Genomic DNA, 20,793 nt, shown 5'->3' on the forward strand with positions numbered 1-20,793 from the left:
CCTCAGAAGGATGGAAGGTTGAGTCAACCTTGAGCCGGTGAGATTTGAACCGCCGAACTGCAGATAACAGTCAGCTGAAGTGACTGCAGTACAGCACTCTAACCACTGCGCCACCTCGGCTCTAATGTTTTGTCGGGACATTTTCCCCCTATAAATAAATACCCAGGCAATGCCAGGTTATCGGCTAGTAGTACATACCGTATTTTTGGAGTATGAGACGCACCGGAGTATAAGACTCACCAAGATTTTGAAGAGGCAATGTTTTAAAAAAACGTTTTTGCACTCTGCAGACCTCCCAAAAACGGCCCATTTTTCGCAAAAACGGGCCCGTTTTTTGTCAAAAAAAAAAAAAGGTCATGCATAGCCTTTAGAAGGCTTATAGAGTGCTCCTGGCGGCCGGGTGGGGCATAATTTAGCAAAAAGTCCACTTTTCGCTCGTTTTTGCCCTTTCCAATCCCCAGGAGCACTCTGACAGCCTCCTAAAGGCTATGCATGGCCATTTTGGTGGAGGGGGCAGGGTTTCGGGAGGCAAAAAATGCTGTATTCAGTGTATAAGATGCACCCAGATTTTCAGCCTCTTTTCTGAGAGAAAAAGATGTGTCTTATACTCTGAAAAATACGGTAATAAGTAAATACTGGCACTGGCTCACATTCATGGAAATTTCTGCTTCCACTCCTTTTTTTCCCATAGGGCACTGGCTGCCGACCTTACTCCGGGCAGGTTGGCGAGGAAGATGTTGATGGCATAGATATGGCTTACCGAGTCCTGGCTGACCACGCCCGAACCATCACCATAGCCCTTTCAGATGGGGGGAGACCTGATAACACCGGCAGAGGGTGAGGCTGCCTGTAATTCCCTGGGGCGAAGCCTGGGTAAAACCAAAGGGGATTCCTTGAAATGGAACTGAGTTGCAGGGACCCCCTTGGAAGCTTTCCCCCCCTAATGCAGCTGTCCCCAACCTTTCCGGCTTGGCAGCCCAGCGGAGGAGGGGGAAGAAGGGATGGTTCTATGCGAGTGGCAGGTATGGGCACCAGAAGTGGTATTCAGCCGGTTCTGACCAGTTGTGGAGAACCGGAAATTTTGAGTACTTTGGAGAGCCAGTAAATACCACCTCTGGCTGGCCTTGCCCCGATTTATTCTCTGCCTCCCAAGTCCCAACTGATCGGGAGAGAATGGGGATTTTGCAGTATCCTTCACCTGGAGTGGGGAGGGAATGGCGATTTTAAGGTATCCTTCTCCTGCCATGCCCACCAAGTCATGCCACGCCCACCAAGCCACGCTCACAGAACTGGTAGTAAAAAAATTCGAATCCTGACAGAGAGTGGGGCTGACGTCACTTCGATACGACATGCAATCTTGGCGCTCCAGGATTGCTGTTGATATCTCTGTTGCTGGACGGTCCTTTTTGGATCTAAACTGTTCTGTAGGAACGGTGACAGAGAAGGGCACGTCCTGCTGATCTCAGGGGCATCGCAAAGCCCCTGATCGATCCAGGAGGAGCTCTTTTTTCCAGCTACAAGAGAAGCAGCCATTGAGGCTGCAGAAGTTTGGGACAGACCCCTGAAACGGAAGCAAAACAGGAGAGAGAGTGTGTCGAAATGGTGAGAAATGTTTTTACTATTAGAGAACAGAAAACCCCAAAAGACTTAAAAGTTAAAATAAAATTGAAGACAGAAGAAAGAAAACGGCGAATTAACCCTGGGTTAAAACTATTGTGTTATCTTTTCCACTTTAATTTTGTTTGTTTTCTATAGATGGACTTTTTACAAATGCCTCTTACTTTTAAACTGGACTGGTCTTCTTTTTATACTTTTCCCATTTTTTGTATTCATGGATTAAAAGTCTCTTTCATACATATTTAGAATACCTTGTGTAAAATGGAGAAACAATAGTGATAATCAAACAAATGAAGCATAATAATAATGTATACAAAGATATTTGATTGACAATATGTGATTTTTGATAAAGTTCAAGTGATGACTATGGAAAGGACGCAGAAAGACCTTGTTACCAATCGACACACTGTACGTAGTTGAAGAGGTCTTTATGTTACATGTTTTGTTTGTTTGTGTTTGTTTGAAAATGAAAATTTTATTTTAAAAAATTTTTTTGAATCCCACCACATGGGCACGGGTGCATGCGTGCTGCTCACCCAAACAGCTGCTCATGTAAGCACAAGCACCTGCTGCTTGGGCAAATGGAGCTACAAACACACAGTTACTTTGCCTTTTGCGGCCCGGTTCCTGGCTGTGGCCCCGGGGTTGGGGACCTCTGTCCTAATGTACTCGTAGTCAGTTCTCTCTGTGTCTCAAGTGTTTTCAGAAATATGACTAGTCGGAATGTAAAACAGATTTTTCCCTCCTGTTCCTTAACTGCAGGTATGTTCTGAGGCGCATCCTCCGACGTGCTGTGCGCTATGCTCACGAGAAGCTCAGTGCTCCCAAGGGATTTTTCGCCACACTGGTCGATGTGGTGGTTCAGTCCCTGGTAATCCTACTCTCGTATTTTGCTCTTGAGCAGTTGTCCTCCTGCCCTCTAGTTAGAAGAGAATAGAGCCACTGGAATTCTGGGAGTTGTAGCCTCCACACTACCTGGAAAGCATCAGTTGTGGCCAACCAGTGGCCAGCGGAGCGGGTAGCAGATTCGGACAGTGAGGAGGTTGGGGAGGAATATGGGCCTGGAGTCTGGGGAAGGCTCTGATGAGGGCTCTGTGTCGGAGGCAGAGAGGGGGGCAGAGCCATATACCAGTTATCAGCTGCCTTCAGAGTCAGACATCAGTAAGGTAGACTAACAGCTGGAGCCTGTTCCCAGTATGCACATGCACAGGGCTGCCAGGAGAAGGGAACAGCTAAAGAGCAGAGGTCGACTTGGGAGTAAGGCCACAGGTGGACAATGAATGGCTCCTCCCAGAGGAAATAAAAGAGGAGCGAAAGGGAAGTGGAATTTGCAGGAAACAATTAGTTCAATTAATTGGCTCGTGACTCTCCGAGACTCCTTGCCAAGTTTTGCAGATATTGGCCTGGCAGCTCTCCAAGCCAGATAAAGTCTATGACCTTAAATCCTCCCTTGAAAGACTTTGCTGGCTGTGAATGAGCAGAATTCACAGGAAATTGATAAAAGGGTTTTTTGTTGGGACAAGGAGTTTGCTTCATGCTCTTGGGAAGCCTCGGTCAGAACAACATCAGGGAAGGCTGCTTCTCACCCTTCTCTAAGAGGCATGCATGGCTGAGCAGAGGAGATGACCTCCCTTCGCTGAATCCTCTTCCTCTCAGGGTGGAGCCTTTCCCGAACTGACAAAAGATCCAGACATGGTGAAAGATATTATCAATGAAGAGGAGGTGCAGTTCTTGAAGACACTCAACCGAGGACGCCGCATTCTTGACAGGAAGATTCAGAGCTTGGGAGACAATAAAATAATCCCTGGTATGTAACATGTTACCCTTCCTATTAAGAGTCCCCATTAATTCTAAAGTCACACATCTCAGGGTAGTTTTTCGTCTCTTAAAAGGTCACTTGTTATTATAACGTACGGTAGGGCTGGATAGGAACCTGTCAGATCTGCCTCAATCTGATCCCTTAGGAAAGAAAAACCCTCGACTCCCGTTTGATTGAAGTGAAAGGTACCATATTTTTCGGAGTATAAGACACAATTTTTTCCCCTCAAAAAAGAGGGTGAAAATCTGGGTGCATCTTATACACTGAATACAGCATTTTTTGCCTCCCGAAACCCTGCCTCCTTCACCAAAATGGCCATGCATAGCTTTTAGAAGGCTTTCAGAGAGCTCCTGGGGGCTGGGGAGGGCAGATTTTGCTCCCCAACCCCCAGGAACAGTATAATCCTCCTAAAGGCTATCCATGCCCCTTTTTTGGCAAAAAAACGGGCCCGTTTTTGCAAAAAGTGGGCTATTTTTTGCTCGTCCCCCCAGAGCACTCTACAAGCCTCCTAAAGGCTATTCATGCCCTTTTTGCGGGGGGGGGGGGTGAGGGGGACCGGGCCGTTTTTGGGAAGTTTGCAGAGTGCAAAAACGTTTTAATTTGTCTCTTCAAAACCTTGGTGCATCTTATACTCCGAAAAATAGGGTACTTTTACTAAAAGATGCTAGTTGCAGTGAAGTCAGGGGGAATCTAAGTTTCCCACACATCAATACAGAACTGTCCCCATCCATCCCTTCATGGCTAGTCCAAATCCAACCAATGCAATGCCACCAAGCTGCTTTGGGGACGCTGAGGGTTTTGGGCTGGTAACTTTCCATACTCAGGGTAAACGGCCTTGAAGAATTTCCACACTCAGGGTAAATGGCCTTGAAGAGAAAGGGAAGCTCAGCTGTTAGACAGGATGACCCACAAAGAGTATTCCTTTTACATGACAATTTCTTCCTTTCAGGTGACACAGCCTGGCTCCTATATGACACGTATGGTTTCCCAGTGGATCTCACCGGGCTAATTGCGGAAGAGAAGGGATTAAGAGTCGACATGGAGGCCTTCGAGGAAGAAAGGAAGACCGCTCAGGTAGGGCTTTGGCTGCTGCTGACCCTTATCTCAAACTTAACAGGGCATCTGTGTAGGCGGCTCTTGACTTACAATTATTCATTCAGTGACCAAGGTTAGAGGTGACTTTGAGACAGATGACTTTTTATTAGTTTATAATATAAAATACAAAATAAAATAGTAGGAAAATAAGGGGAGGGAGGGATGTGGTGGCTCAGTGGCTGAGACACTGAGCTTGTCGATCAGAAAGGTTCGGCAGTTCAACGGTTTGAATCCCTAGCGCCGCATAACGGAGTGAGCTCCCGTGACTTGTCTCAGTTTCTGCCAACCTAGCAGTTCGAAAATACGTTAAAAATGCAAGTAGAAAAATAGGAACCATCTTTGGTGGGAAGGTAACAGTATTCCGTGTGCCTTTGGCATTTAGTCATCCTGGCCACATAATCACAGAGACGTCTTTGGACAGTGCTGGCTCTTCGGCTTTGAAACGGAGATGAGCACCGCCCCCTAGAGCCAGGAACAACTAGCACATATATGCAAGGGGAACCTATACCTTTAAGGGAAGGGAATAGTGTAGGTCAAAGGGGAAAAAAGAAAGAAAAGGCATTGACTTCCAACTTCCTTTGGTGCAGTAGAATATGATAATAGCATCAAACCTCAACTTCATTCCTTCATTCCAACCTTCATGTTTGGGTTTGTTTCATTTCCAGCTGAAGTCCCAGGGCAAGGGTGGTGGTGATGAAGACCTCATCATGTTGGACATCTATGCTATTGAAGATCTCCGTGCCAGAGCTCTGGAACCCACCGACGACTCCCCGAAATACAACTATCGGTCGGATTCAGACGGTTTCTATGGTGAGCTCCAGGCCGTTTTTTTTTAGTGCAGCATCTTCTGCCCATCCAGAGCCAACATATTTTCATAGATATCTAAAACACCTTCAGATGAGTAGGGACTTGCAGGCAATACATTCTGGGAATTGTACCCCAACACATCCAGTTGAAGGCTGGCCATTGAATGGTCTCTTCTGCCAATGTTGATGCTGTCCTTGCCCATCTTTCACATGATCCTTGTGTCAGATTTCCTAAAGATGCCCTAATTGATTCATAAGCATCGAGTCAAGTTTTAAATACAAAACCAGTGATTTATTAGGAGCTCCATTAGGCAAGATCTGTTCGCAGTCAAGCCTGTGCTTTGCTTGATTTCCTTCTGAACTTTATCCCTGTTCCTTCCCTCCCCTCAGTCTGTGTCATAAATCACATTACCCTATAGATGCACCCCTCCCAAACCGGCTGCAGTAATCTGAGATCCGACTCCAGCCGAACAGTATGCATGGAATGCACTCCCCCTCATTCTGTCCCCATGAAAACACTGACAGTTGTTGGAACCTTGTTGGTTCCTGATGGGATATGAAGCTCACCTGACTTTTTTTTCCCCCCACCTCTATTGGGGTGTTTCGTTTTGACCTACAGAATTTGGTACCCCGGGAGCCACAGTGAAAGCTATCCGACGGGACAAGACCTTTGTGGATGAAGTTCACACAGGCCAAGAATGTGGGATTGTACTGGACCAGACCTGTTTCTACGCTGAGCAGGGTGGACAGATCTATGACGAAGGCTACTTAGTTAAAGAAGACGGCGCAGAAGATGTAGGTCGGCCAATTAGATTTGGTGGGAACCTCGATCGGTTTCAGGATGGGAGGGCTTGGTGGACAAATACGCCATCCTCCTCCCCCTTAATGCCTGCTGACTAGCAAGTTGGAGGATCATGTTGTGGCCCACCAATGGCCAGTGGAGGAAGTTGGGGAGGAACATGGGCCAGTCCTGGAGTCTGGGGAAGGCTCTGATGAAGGCTCTGTGTCGGAGGCAGAGAGGGGGCCAGGGCCCTCCGACATTTATCAGCTGCCTTCGGAGTCAGAGATTAGTGAGGCAGACGAACAGCTGGAGCCTGTTCCCAGTGTGCGCATGTGCAGAGTTGCCAGAGGAAGGGAACAGCTAAAGAACAGGGCTCTCCTTGAGAGTAAGGATACAGGTGGACGATGAATGGCCCCTTCCAGAGGAAATAAAAGAGGACCGAAAGGGGAGTGGAGTTTGCAGGAGACCATTAGTTCGCTTAATTGGTTCGTGACTCTCTGAGACTCCTTGCCAAGTTCTGCAGATATCGGCCTGGCAGCTCTCCAAGCCAGATAAGGTCTGTGACTGTAAATCCTCCCTTGAAAGACTTTGCTGGCTGTGAATGAGCAGAATTCACAGGAAATTAATAAAAGGCTTTTTTGTTGGGACCAGAAGTTTGCTTCATGCTCTTGGGAAGCCTCGGTCAGAACAGATCACAGTCGGATCTTCAATCTAGTAAGAGGTGACTGGAACAGGCTCTAGATCTAGCATGCTTTTGGCTTGTTGGGATCGGTCTTGTTATCAATCTCCTTGGTTGATTTGATGGACCACGTCCGCTGACTCTCTTCTTTGCTTTGTAGAGGACGGAATTTACGGTGAAAAACGTACAAGTCCGAGGAGGTTATGTGCTCCACGTGGGCACAGTCTACGGGAGCCTGAAGGTGGGAGATTTTGTCGGCTTGTTTATTGATGAGGTGAGTGACTCAAGAAGGGAAGAAGGTTAAAGAAATTTGGATTGGATTCTTCCATCTAATCCTTTTCTTATGGTCAAACCAGGATTAAAATTGGATGCGTTGGCCCAGAGTACCCCAAGCTTTCCGGCTTTGTGGGGAAAGGAGAGGGTATGTGTTAGGAAAGCTCCCCATTGGGAGAGAGAGAGTGTTCAGAGAAGCGTTGTGAGAGTTGGGTTGGAGAACACACAAACCAGCATACAGAGACACTGCAGTTTAAATAGGCTTTTACTTTTGTGGAAATAGAGGTATCAGAGTCCATCAAACAGTCCAAGTCATACACAGATAAGACAGTCAGTCATCAATGTCTTTCAGTGAACGGATAATCCAAATAACATAGTCCAGTATCATATAATCAGTTCACTACTCATAGCAGTTGCAAAATTTACAATAGCTCACGGCACTTTCTAACAGCCAGCTTCCAAAACACTCAGATCAGATCAGCCCAGCATCTAATAAACAGAGAGCTAACAGTCATTCTGGCTCCCTGTTATGGCCGATTGAGGAAAACAGCAACCAATCCCATTTTACAGTATGATTTAAAGAAACAGGTATAGCATTGTTACATGATTTATATATTGCCAACACAGTATAGTTCCATGTGAGCGACTGGCAAGCCTGCATGTGTAGTTCCATTTGCACGAGTAGCAGGCATACATGCCCATTGCTTGTGCAAATTTCTTCTGACCCAGCTCCCCAAACATGACAAGCCCTCTGAAGTGAACTCAAAGATTCCTTTATTAGGAGCGCCAGTAGCCCTGGCACAAAGTTTCTCTTTCATCACAGGCTAACAAGTCCATCCGGCTGGAAGATGGTTGTCTGCCACATGTATTCCTCTCCGCCCCCTGCCTTTTATCCCCAGAACTAGGGTGGGGCTTCGCTAGCACCGTTGGCTCTTCCATCCCAAGGATCGGCCCATAGATTTCCACTCCTCTCCTCTCCTCTGCCTTCTGCGTATCTGTGTGTCAGGCACTGGATGGAGATGTCCCTCCTTTTCCTTATCAGCCACCTCCAGACCTGGGGGCTGTTGACTCTCCATCTGAGAACTGATGGATGGCCCAGGCTCCGCCTCTGCCTCTATCTCTGACAGCTCCATTCCCTCTTCCCCCTCGGAGCTCCCGGGTTTCCCTGATGCTGACCCTGACTCCCATGCCGCCTCCTCTGATTCCCCTCCAGCAGCTGACAGGCCACAACAAAATCGAGTGTGCATGCACGCACTCGCCTGCTGCTCATATAAAGTGAGGGTGCTCGCCCACCACAGCCCAGTAGTGGGGTACAGCCCAGGGGTTGGAGACCCCTGTGTCTACACTCAGTGTTGTCATGGGGATAGAATGAGGGGCAGTGCATTCCACGCATACTGTCGGCTAGAGTCGGATCTCAGATTACTGCAGCCGGTTTGGGAGGGGTGCATCTATAGGGTAATGTGATTTCTGACACAGATGAGTGGAGGGAAGGAACACGGGGAAAGTTCAGAAGCAAATCAAACAAAGCACAGGCTTGACTGCGAACAGATCTTGCCTAATGGCGCTCCTAATAAATTACTGGTTTTGTATTGAAAACTTGACTCGACAGTTATGAATCAATTAGGGCACCTTTAGGAAATCTGACACCCTGCACTCGCCTATTGCCCAGATCGCTTATGGTTCAAAAGTTTTATTTTCTTTTAAAACAAACATTTCATCATTCCTCAATCAGTAAGACATCGGAGTACAATTTTGTTTGTGTGTCAAAATAGTTCTAATTTACCACCAAATTCTTGTCTAGCCTAATGTATACCCCTCCCTCCACCCTCCCCCCAACCCCCCTCCTCCTCCCCCCCCCCAACTTCCCAGAACCCGTACACGGTATGGATTTTTAACAAACACAGTCTAAAATCTATTGAGAAAAAAGAAATAAAGAAGTTAATGACATCTCTACATTGATCTTAGCTTCTTCTTGCTGAGCTAACTTTAAACAATTTAAATCATTCCTGATCTTAAGCATAGGCTAACTGGAATTTCTTGGTCCCGTATTTATTTTGTATATAGTCAATCCATTTTTTCCAGTCTCGTTTATATCTCTCATTTGAGTGATCTTTAAGATATGCCGATATTTTAGCCATCTCGGCTAAGTTTGTAACTTTCAATGTCCATTCTTGAATTGTAGGCAAGTCTTCCTTCTTCCAGTATTGCGCCACCAACAGTCTTGCTGCCGTTATTAGGTGCAGAGTCAAGTTAGTCTCTACAACTGTAAAGTCAGTACATATACCTAGTAAGAATAACTGAGGAGTAAACTTTATCCTTCTTTTAAAGATATTTTGCATAATCCACCATATTTTTATCCAAAATGCCAGATCGCTTATGGACCCCAGCTGGCTGACTAGAATTGATCCTTTTGGGATCCTTGATGAGAAGGATCCTTCCTTCCCTTGCAGATCCTCTCATATCCGGTAACCTCTCTCTTTACCTTTCAGCCAAGGCGAAGGCCCATTATGAGCAACCATACTGCCACCCACATCCTCAACTTCGCTTTGCGTTCTGTGCTGGGGGAAGCCGATCAGCGAGGATCCTTGGTGGCTCCGGACCGATTGCGGTTTGACTTCACCGCCAAGGGAGCCATGTCGACCCAGGAAATCAAAAAGACAGAAGAGATTGTTAATAGGATGATTCAAGACGCCAAGGTACAGTGAGATGGAGTGCCAGTGTCCTTGTGTTGAATCCCTTTGGAATATAATTACTTCCCTGGGTTTCTGGATAACCAGTGGAAACTGGATTTCTCTATCCAGATGCGTATCAGGGTATACAAAGATAGGTCAGTCTCTACTTTCTCTACCAATTGCTTATAGCAATAGACTTGTATACTGATTCACAGTGCTTTTACAGCCCTCTCTAAGCGGCTTACAGAGTCAGCCTCTTGCCCCCAACAATTTGGGTCCTCATTTTACTCACCTCGGAAGGGATGGAATGCTGAGTCAACCTTGAACCGGTCAGGATCGAACTCCTGGCACTGGGCAGAGTTAGCCTGCAATGCTGCATTCTAACCACTGCAGCCCCACAGCTCTTAATGCCCAGAATTTATCCCATTCTTTTACGTATTAAAACCAATTTATTGCATTTATTGCATGGACACGGCTGCTAGGTTTCTGGCCCGATTCTAACTTTTCTTGGGATCATTCTATAGAGTTGAGATTAAGAAGCTGCTCACCTGCCTGAAGGAAATTAAACTGAGGCCCATTGTTGTGGCCCGCCTGTAGCCCGCAGAGCTGGCAGCAGATTCAGACAGTGAGGAGGTTGGGGAGGAACATGGGCCAGTCCTGGAGTCTGGGGAAGGCTCTAATGAGGGCTCTGTGTCAGAGGCAGAGAGGGGGCCAGGACTGTATGCCAGTTATCAGCTGCCTTCAGTGTCAGACATCAGTGAGGCAGACAAACAGCTGGAGCCTGTTCCCAGTGTGTGCATGTGCAGAGTTGCCAGACGAAGGGAACAGCTAAAGAACAAGGGCAGACGTGGGAGTAAGGGCACAGGTGGACAATGAATGGCCCCTCCCAGAGAAAATAAAAGAGGGAAAGGAGAGTGGAGTTTCCTGGATACAATTAGTTTGCTTAATTGACTCGTGATTCTCTGGGACTCCTTGCCAAGTTCTGCAGATATTGGCCTGGCAGCTCTCCAAGCCAGATAAGGTCTGTGACTGTAAATCCTCCCTTGAAAGACTTTGCTGGATGTGAATGAGCAGAATTCACAGTAAATGAATAAAAAGGGGTTTTATAGGGACAAGGAGTTTGCTTCATGCTCTCAGGAAGCGTGGGTCAGAACAGCATCAGGGAAGGCTGCTTTTCACCACAGGTGAATGGCCCCTCCCAGAGGAAATAAAAGAGAAGCGAAAGGGGAGGGGAGTTTGCAGGAGACAATTAGTTCATTCCTGCATTCTTGTATTCCATCGTCTGAAAGATATCGGCCTGGCCACTCTCCAAGCCTGATAAAGGTCGATAATTGTGAACTCCCTTGAAAGACTGTGGCAAAGACTTTGCTGGAGAGGAATTCACCATAAATTAAATAAAAGGGGTTTATCGGGACGAAGACTCAGCTTTGTGCTGCTGGGGAAGGAACTAGGTAGGTATTGGCTTCTCCTGGTATGGCTAGTGGGCCACGTTTTGCTCACCTATAATGGGTCTTTATGTCTTGGCAGAAAAACAGAATGATCTTGAGACAGTTGCAGTAAGAAACACTAGGTACAGCCACTGGATCTCCTCCCCTGGGATCTGCTAATCTTCGGTGTCCCTGTGATCAATCCCCCAGGTTGTGTACGCCAAGGAGTGTCCGCTGGCAGCTGCCAAGGCCATCCAAGGCCTCCGAGCGGTATTTGACGAGACCTACCCAGATCCTGTACGTGTTGTCTCCATTGGCATCCCAGTTGACGACATGCTGAATGATCCCTCCAGCGCAGCGGGTGCCGTCACATCGGTCGAGTTCTGCGGGGGCACGTGAGTACATCGGGGTTGCAGGGAAAAACAAACCCTTTGCATCGGGAAACCCAAAACAAATCATGCATTACCTAGCACCGGGATGGCGAACCTATGGCACAGGTGGCACGCGTAGCCATTGTCAGCCATTTGTCAGGGCACGCAAGGCGTTGACTGACTTCAGACTTTTTTTGAGGCCATTTTTTACCCTCCCCAGGCTCCAGAGGCTTTATAGGAACCTGGGGAGGGCGAAAATAACCTCCACCGCCCCTTCGGGGGCTTCCCTGAAGCCTCCGAAGTGCAAAAAATCCGGCCCTACGGACAAACCGGAAGTTCAGGAACGGACTTCCAGTTTGCTCGTAGCACCGGTTTTAGCCCTCCGAAGCCTTCAGGGGCCTTCCGGAGGCTTCCCTGAAGGCCGTTTTTCATCCTCCGGAGCCTTCAGGGAAGCCTCCTGAAGGTCCCTGAATGCTCTGGAGGATTAAAAGCAGCCCTACATACAAACTGGAAGTGACTTCCGGTTTGCTAGTAGGGTTGTTTTTTGCCCTCTAGAGCCTTCAGGGAAGCCTCTGGAAGGCCCCGGAAGGCTCCAGAGGGCTAAAACCGGACCTACGAGCAAACCAGATGTCTGTTCCCGAACTTCCTGTTTAGGGCCAGTTTTTTGCGCTCCGGAGGCTTTAGGGAAGCGCCTGAAGCCTCCTGAGGGCCTCCGGGGGGGGGGGGGAGGTTGTTTTCGCCCTCCCCAGGCTCCTATAAAGCTTCTGGAGCCTGGGAAGGGTGAAAAAAGCATGCAAAAAATGGGGGGGGGGTGTGAACGCTGGCTATGCAGCATGCGCGCTGGGGTCGTGCATTGAATTATGGGTGTGACACACTCGTGCACGACCCCCCCTGCGTTCTCCCCGCTTTTGGCACGCAAGCCAAAAAAGGTTCGCCATCACTGACCTAGCAGATTAGGTCTTCCGATCCAGACATGCATTCAGTTGCTGAGATGAGAGATATTAAAAACTCTTAACTTGCCTTCTGTAGGGATTCTCAGTCATCCAGGTCATGGTTGTCCCAAAGGTGCTTTTCCAGGAGGCAACCTGAATGGTTTTGGGAGTAGGAATGGATTTCCATAGAGAGAGAAATTGCAGAGTACAGGAACCAATAGGTGACCCTGGGGACACAGCTAAACCTCCAAGTGCTTCAACAAACCTCTAAATCAGGGGTGTTAAACTGAAGAAGGCCAAGGGGCCAGATCCAGCCCGCTGGATGCTTAGATCTGGCCCATGGGGCTACCCTGGAAATATCAAAGGACTGGCCCACGGTATCTCTCTGCTAGTGAAAAGGAGGCCATCGCAGCCGAAAACACAGCTTAGGAGCCATTTTTCGCTGGCAGAGTGCTCGGGCCGCCACAGGCGTCCCCAACACAAGTGACATTGAGCTGGCCATGTCCCCCACAGGTCAAACACAACTCAGATGCATCCCTCAATGAAATGGAGTTTGACACCTCTGCTCTGAAAGGATGCCCATGACCACCTCTCTGCAAGGGATATAAATCCTTCCGTTCCCCACCGTCCTGTCAGAGCTGAAGAAGCTTCTTGGAGAAGAAGCGAAAACGTCTTCAAGGAAAAAAAAAATCAAGGAAATCCAGTTGCCTTCTGAGAAAGCACCTCTGGGATTGAACTTGCCGTGTGTTTTTACAGGCATTTGCAGAACTCGAGTCACGCCGGGCACTTCGTCATTGTGTCGGAAGAAGCCATAGCGAAGGGCATCCGGAGGATAGTGGCCGTCACTGGCGCCGAAGCGCAAAAGGTCAGTGGAGAAGGAAGAAAGACAGATGCTCTGGGGAAGCTGAGCCAGTTGAGAACCTGACCTGTTTAGATACATCAGGACTGATCCATTGGATCCAGAGGTGGAATTCTGCTGGTTCGGGGAAGCAGTAGTGGCGGTAGCACGAGGGTCTGCCCGCCCACCCCGATGTCATCACGGACCCCCTACGCAGGCAGACACACGCGCTCCCGAACCAGTAGTGAAGATAAGAGGATACCATTACTGATTGGATACCTGTTTAATTTTAAGCTAAGAGACTTGTCCTTGCTGTCAGGTTTCCAAATAGCATCCAAAAGTAAATCAGAGTCCAAGGCAAAGTTCCAATTTATTAAGAGAGCCACGTTGGCATTTCTGGGAAAACCCGGATCTGAAAGCTTCCCGGTTTTCTCCACCCAGTTGAAAGTTCAAGATCTTGCCCCCACACCCAGAAGTCCATCTCATGGTCCAATCTTCCACAGCCATGCTGGCAGTTCCACCCATCCAGTTCCGGTCAGGTGCAGAGGTGCAAAGACAAAAGGATGACCTTAGATTTCTAGAAAGAATGTTGTTATGGCTACATGTCATCTAACTCGGTACAATCCCTCCTCCCATTTTCCCGCAGTAGAAAATGCATAGCAGAATAATAGAGAGTGTGGCAGGCCAAAGACCCAAAAGAAAAGATGGCTGCAGGCCTGACACTTGCTCCTAGTCAACGTGATCGTTTTCCCTTTAGGAGAAATGCTGGCTCTCAAGTCGTCTCTCTTCTGTAACCTTAACTTACATCCCTTTTCTCTTCAAGGCGTTGAGGAAATCAGAAGGTCTCAACAAGCAGCTTGCTGACCTAGAAACCAAAGTAAAGATCCAAACGACACCCAACAAAGACGTCCAACGTGAGATAGCGGATCTTGGCGAGGTAAGGAAAGAGAAAAAAAGGGAAAGAAAAGGCCTTTGTAACCTCTCTCTCTCCTAGGACCCTCTACTAAGTCTGGTCATCATCTCCAAGTTACTAGCTAAAGAGTTGCAGTTTACAACTTGCCAGCTGGGTTTATAGAAAGGACTTTGCATGTCGCTACCAAAGAGGGTCTCTGCCTAGACAATGCAAATTCAGTAGCTGTCATACTCAGGAGCCGAGGTGGTGCCGTGGTTAGAATGCAGAATTGCAGGCCAACTCTGCCTGCTGCCAGGAGTTCAATCCTGACCAGATCAAGAGTGATTCAGCCTTGCGTCCTTCTGAGGTTGGTGAAATGAGGACCCAGATTGTTGGGGGCAATAGGATGATTCTATAAACTGCTTAGGGCTATAAACCACGGAAGAGGTATACAAATCTAAGTGCTATTGCAAACTATCATCTATCATATATCTCCCTATCTATTATCTATCTTCTGTCTCTACAATATCTATTATCACTGTCTGTTTATCTATCTATCTCTACCTTTGTCTATCACATCTATCTATCTATCTATCTATCTATCTAGCTATCTAGCTATCTAGCTATCTAGCTATCTATCTATCCCTCTGTCTATCACATCTAGCTATCTATCCCTCTATCACATCTAGCTATCTATATCTATCCATCCATCCATCTATCATCTCAAGAGCTCTGGTGCAGTGTTAGAATGCAGTATTGCCAGGAGTTCAGTCCTGACCGGCTCAAGGTTGACTCAGCCTTCCATCCTTTCGAGGTTGGTAAAACGAGGACCCAGATTATTGTGAGCAAGATGCTGACTCTATAAACCACTTAGGGAGAGCTGTAAAGCACGATGAAGCAGTGTATAAATCTAAGTGCTATTGCCATAAGCTGGGATGGTCTGTGCTTGGCTAGTAGTAGAGAAATTTATTTCTTGAATGTTCCAGTCCCAGTTTAAGGAACTTTGATTTTAGTGATGGGAGCCCACCAGATCTGCAGCTGCTACATTGAGATGTTACTCCTTTTGCAGGCCCTGGCTACAGCCATCATTCCCCAGTGGCAAAAGGATGAACTCCGAGAAGCCCTAAAAGCACTGAAGAAGATTATGGATGATTTGGATCGGGCCAGCAAAGCCGACATCCAGAAACGAGTGAGCCTGTCTCCTGATTTTCTTTCCCGTGCTGTTACTCATGGAGAGCTTAGAAATTGTTCTAAGGCAGCCCTTGATTTATGACTAGTTCGAAGTTAGTGACGGATCTCCCTGGAGGTACTTAACAATTTGCTTCTGAAGTTCCAACATCCCCACTCACCCCATCCTCATGTGCAGCGATTTTGAGTGTGCAAAGACTAAAACTTCCAGAATTCCTAACTATCTAGCCACACTAGATAGAAATTCTGGGAATGTGTAACTCTTAAAACATCTGGGAGAAACTCACGTTGGCAAAGGTTAGTCATAAGTTGCCCCACCTTCTGTCTTTACTCTTCATTTTAGCAAGCCAGACTTAGCTGAGAAGTTGGCATATTTATTTTTCTCGTGTGCGTCTCCCTTGGTACCTGGCACATTACATTGTTGTTGTTAGTTACGAAGTTGTGTCCGACCCATCATGACCCCAGGGACAACGTTCCTCCAGGCCTTCCTGTCCTCTACCATCCTCTGGAGTCCAATTAAGCTCATGCCTTCTGCTTCAGTGACTCCATCCAGCCACCTCATTCTCTGTCGTCCCCTTCTTATTTTGCTCTTGATCGTTCCCAGCATGAGGCTCTTCTCTAGGGAGCCCTTCCTTCTCATTAGGTGGCCAAAGGATTTGAGTTTCCTCTTCAGGATCTGGCCTTCTAAAGAGCAGACAGGGTTGATCTCCTCTAGGACTGACTGGTTTGATCATCTTGCAGTCCAAGGGACTCGCAGGAGTCTTCTCCAGCACCAGAGTTCAAAGGCCTCCATTCTTTGGCCCTCAGCCTTCCTTATGGTCCAACTTTCACAGCCATCCATTGCGACTAGGAAAACCATAGCCTTGACTATACACACTTTTGTTGACAGGGTGACGTCTCTGCACACACACACACACCTGCTACTGCTAGTACTACTACATAGACCCCAGATCAAGATCAGATCTTGGAGCCCAGATCAAGTTCAGTGTCAGGGTTCTAAATAGCATTCAAAATTAAATCAAGAGTCCGAGGCAAAACATTCCTCAAAGTTCCTATTTATTAAGAGAGCCATGCTGGCACATCTGGGAAAGCCTGAATCTGAAGGCTTCCCGGTTTTCTCCACCCAGTTGAAAGTTCAAGATCTTGCCCCCACACCCACCAGTCCATCACATGGTCCTATCTTCCACTGCCATGCTGGCAGTTCCACCTATCCAGTTCCGGTCAGGTGCAGAAGTGCCAAGACACAGGATGACCTTGGCTTTCTAGAAAGAATGTTGTTATGGCTACATAGCATCTAACTCCGTACAAGCCCTCCTCCCATTTCCCCACAATAGAAAATGCATAGCAGAATAATAGAAAGTGTGGCAGGCCAAAGACCCAAAGGGAAAGATGGCTGCAGGCCTGACAATGAGTAAGAATTCTCTCTGCCTGTGCAAGGAGCATCATTTTTCCATCTCTGTCGTTTGCGACCTGAATTAGGCAACCTCACTTTTGTCTCATGCTTGTTTTTTTCTTCTCCAAGGTGCTGGACAAGATGAAGCAACTCATTGAGGCTTATCCCAACCAGCCTCTGGTCATTCTGGAAATGGAGAATGGTGCTTCTGCTAAGGTACTTTTTTTCCCCCCAGTGCAACATCCTTTGTGAGGCTGTGGTGCCGCAGGGATTAGAATGCAGTATTGCAGGCTAATTCTGCTCACTGTCAGCAGTTTGATCCTAAAAGGCTGAAAATTGACTTAAAGTTCCATTCTACCGAGGACGGTCAAATGTGAGCCCAGATTGTTGGGGGGAATAGGCTGACTCTGTAAACTGCTTAGATGGGGATGTAAAGCACTATGAAGCGGTATATAAGTCTTAAGGGCTATTGTGAAAGGGGCAGAGAGAGATAGCGTGTTTCCCTCAAAATAAGACAGGGTCTTATTTTCTTTTGATCCCCTGAAATAAGCGCTTCTTAGCCTTATTATTTTTGAGGTGCAGGAGGCGGTGAGCTGCTGCTGTGTTGCAATATTTTCAGAGGGGGTGGTGGTTATTTTTAGCTCATTCGCTCCAAAGTCCGATAGGGCTTATTATCTGGGGAGATCTTGTTTTCGGGGAAATAGGGGTTTCAAAAAGTTGGACCTGAGTTACCAGCTGAACAACAACAAAACACCGAGAAGATTGCACATTTGGTTCCCAAGGACAAGAAGTGGTTGCACACACACCCCTTCTTGGCATGAAATGATGGGGGGGTTACCGTATTTTTTGGAGTATAAGACGCACCGAGGTTTTGAAGAGGCAATTTAAAAAAAAAAAAAGTTTTTGCACTCTGCAGACCTCCCAAAAACGGGTCCATTTTTTTTACACAAAAGAGGCATGAATAGCCTTTAGGAGGCTTGTAGAGTGTTCCTGTGGGGGTGGGGCCAAAAACAAGCAAAAAATGGCCTATTTTTTGTCAAAAGAAGGGCATGCATAGGTTTATAGAGTGCTCGCGGGCCGGGGGGGGCAAAATTGAGCAACAAATGGCCTGTTTTTCGCTCATTTCTACCCTCCCCAAGCCCCAGGAGCACTCTAGAAGCCTCCTAAAGGCTCTGCACAGCCATTTTGGTGAAAGGGGTGGGGTTTCGGCAGGCCAAAAATGCTGTATTCAGTGTATAAGACACAGCCAGACTTTCAGCCTCTTTTTTGAGGGGAAAAAGGTGTGTCTTATACTCTGAAAAATACGGTATTTCAGTTTTACAGTTCTTTCCTGGTCCAGCTTCAAGTGCCAGTTCTTGGCATGTTCTTTCCCTACAGGCCTTGAATGAGTCCCTGAAGCTCTTGAAGACACATTCTCCTGAGACAGCCGCGATGCTCTTCAGCGTGGATAACGAAGCAGGCAAAATTACCTGCTTATGCCAAGTTCCTCAGGTAAGTAAGATTGGGAGCACCTCCGAGTCTGGGTAGTATACGGATAATTCAAGAAACAGAAGTTCCATTCTTCTTTTTTAATGTTATAGAACTAGAGCAGGGTGTCAAACTCAAGACATGCGGGCTGGATCCGGCCCGCAATGTGGTCGGATCACAGTAGGATTCAGTTATTGATGTCATGTATTGAAGCTGAGAGGAGGACATTTGTGTGTTATGTGATCACTATCAAGTTGGTTGGGTTTTTTTTGTGTGTGTTCTTTCATTTAGTGAGCTTGTAAAACGTAATAAAATTAAAGTAATGGTGCAAAGAGTTGACTGGTCCCCCAGAAAGCGATGTAAAATAGTATTATTAAGTGAACAAGGCTACAGTTATAAAGACATTAGAAGAAAAATTGGTGGAAACTTAACCAAAGGTGGCATTTCTAAGTTTTTGAAGAGGTATATGGTCGGATCTGGCCATCTTGGTCAACCCACATCGCTTCAACCCGGTCTACCCATTGCGAAGAGGAAACAGCAGTTTGGGGAGTGGGGTCAAACTGGCCACACCCAACCAGCCGCTCACCCCACCCCTCATGAAGTCAGCCACAGCCCTGATGTAGCCCTCAATGAAATTGAGTTTGACACCCCTGATCTAGAGCAACAATAACAAGCCTATCAGATTTCCCCACATACGACATAAGCCGTAACTCCCAAGAGCCTCAGCATTGATGGAGGATGCTGGGAATTGCATCCGACCTTATCATGGTTTGTTTAACTGCAGATTTGCAAGTGTTTTGTCTTTCGGGAAGCTGTGGCGTTCTTGGTGCTCTCTGAGCTTGGTTGTTTTCTTGCAGGCATTTCATTCCCAAACTAGGTAACATCGGGTGGGATTCAGTGGGTTTGGACCGGTTCGGGCGAACCGGATGTTAATTTTACATCTTGTTTGCCGAACTGGTAGTTGTAAGAACTGGCTGGCCCCTCCCCTTCCAGAAATCTCCACGCGGCCTGTTTTGGATGCCAGGTAACTGCAGGACCCGCGTGAAGGCTTTGGAAGGTGCAAAAAACAGGCCTCCTGGAAATCCAGAAACACACACATTTCCAGTCTCCGGAGCCCGGGGGAGGCTGTTTTCGCTCTCCTGGAGGCTTGAGGAGGCAAAGAACCAGTTGCTAAAATTTCTGAATCCCACCCCTGGGTAGTATATTTCATAATGAAACATCTGCAAGAAAACCACCAGGCTCAGAGGGCATCAAAGGACCTCACGGTTCAATTCCAAGCTACAAATCTCCCCTTCTATCGGTTTCAGGAAGTTGCCAGCAAAGGGCTGAAGGCCAGCGAGTGGGTGCAGCAAGTCTCGGTGCTGATGGACGGCAAGGGAGGAGGCAAAGACCTCTCGGCCCAGGCGACGGGCAAAAACACCGATTGCCTGGAGGAAGCCCTGCAGGTGGCCACCGAATTTGCCAACCTGAAGCTCAGTGAGTTGAAGAACTGATCAAACCTGGGAAGGATGTTCCTTGCCTGCAGGCCAATAGCTTAGATGTTCTTTTTAGCGCCATCGGTGGAGGAGTAGACCATACGTGGTTGTCCTTCATTCGTCTGGCACAAACTCCAGGGATATGGTTGGAAAAGTCGATTATTCAGATACTTGACGATGAAACCAGATCTGTGGCCCTTTGAGCTCCATCTCCTGAGAATAGCCATGCCATCTCAGGACACCTGCTGCTAAAGGAACTGACCTTCCAGTTGTCACATAAGTGCGTCCTTCATTGCAATGCCACTGTGCAGTTTACAGGGAATTGTGCAGTTTCCTTCTCATCTCTGATTTAAGCACTAAGTTTCGGGGTATTGTAACGTGAATATACGCAGGGAGGAACCTGACCTGCAATCCTCGCATTTCTTCTTTCTAACCGTAGAAACCTCTCCCCCCTCATTGTTTAACCTCCGTTAGAACAAGCCTGCCCTACCTCTGGAAAACTAGGAGGTCAGAGAGGGGCCATATAAATAAAACAAGCAAGAATCTGTGTATCGCACAGTGGAAATAACAAGTGTGTTGTTTTATTGGATCGGCGCGTGTCATGCCTGCAGGGGGCAAGCTTCGGATTTACACAATTCGTTCTCCTTTGCAGAAAACATTGGGGAAATTAAGCCTTTCCCTATTGCGTAACAAGAGGTGGTTAAGGATGATAGCAATATCACTTAGACCTTCCCTGTTTCCCCGAAAATAAGACCACCTGGATAATAAGCCCTCCCCCCCCAAAATATTGCAACACAGCAGCAGCCATGAGGTGACCACGCTCTGCACCACAAAAATAATAAAACCTCCCTAAAAATAAGGTCAAGTACTTATTTTGGGGGTCAAAAGAAAATAAGAGCCTGTCTTATTTTCGGAAAAAACAGTATATACCGCTTCAGGGCTCTCTCTAAGCGGTTTACTGAGTCAGCCTCTTGCCCCCAACAATCTGGGTCCTCATTTGACCCACCTCGGAAGGATGGAAGACAGAGTCAACCTTGAGTCTGGTGAGATTCGAACCACCAAATTGCA

General features: G+C 47.3%; 1 protein-coding gene across 1 annotated transcript in view; it reads left to right on the plus strand.

Annotated features, from left to right (window-relative positions):
- AARS1 (alanyl-tRNA synthetase 1) overlaps window positions 1-20,293 on the plus strand; it is a 35,571-nt gene extending 15,278 nt beyond the window's left edge. The window contains exons 8-22 of the mRNA XM_032230634.1: window positions 692-837; window positions 2,380-2,488; window positions 3,274-3,424; window positions 4,386-4,510; window positions 5,197-5,341; window positions 5,957-6,132; window positions 6,958-7,071; window positions 9,560-9,766; window positions 11,380-11,564; window positions 13,229-13,337; window positions 14,134-14,247; window positions 15,272-15,391; window positions 16,913-16,999; window positions 18,161-18,274; window positions 19,558-20,293. Coding sequence (XP_032086525.1) covers window positions 692-837; window positions 2,380-2,488; window positions 3,274-3,424; window positions 4,386-4,510; window positions 5,197-5,341; window positions 5,957-6,132; window positions 6,958-7,071; window positions 9,560-9,766; window positions 11,380-11,564; window positions 13,229-13,337; window positions 14,134-14,247; window positions 15,272-15,391; window positions 16,913-16,999; window positions 18,161-18,274; window positions 19,558-19,743 — 2,088 coding nt within the window. The 3' untranslated portion in view covers window positions 19,744-20,293. The remainder of the gene's footprint in view (window positions 1-691; window positions 838-2,379; window positions 2,489-3,273; window positions 3,425-4,385; window positions 4,511-5,196; window positions 5,342-5,956; window positions 6,133-6,957; window positions 7,072-9,559; window positions 9,767-11,379; window positions 11,565-13,228; window positions 13,338-14,133; window positions 14,248-15,271; window positions 15,392-16,912; window positions 17,000-18,160; window positions 18,275-19,557) is intronic.
- Window positions 20,294-20,793: the final 500 nt, after the last annotated feature.

Source organism: Thamnophis elegans, chromosome 14 (genome assembly GCF_009769535.1).
Source record: "Thamnophis elegans isolate rThaEle1 chromosome 14, rThaEle1.pri, whole genome shotgun sequence".
Classification (NCBI taxonomy): domain Eukaryota; kingdom Metazoa; phylum Chordata; class Lepidosauria; order Squamata; family Colubridae; genus Thamnophis; species Thamnophis elegans.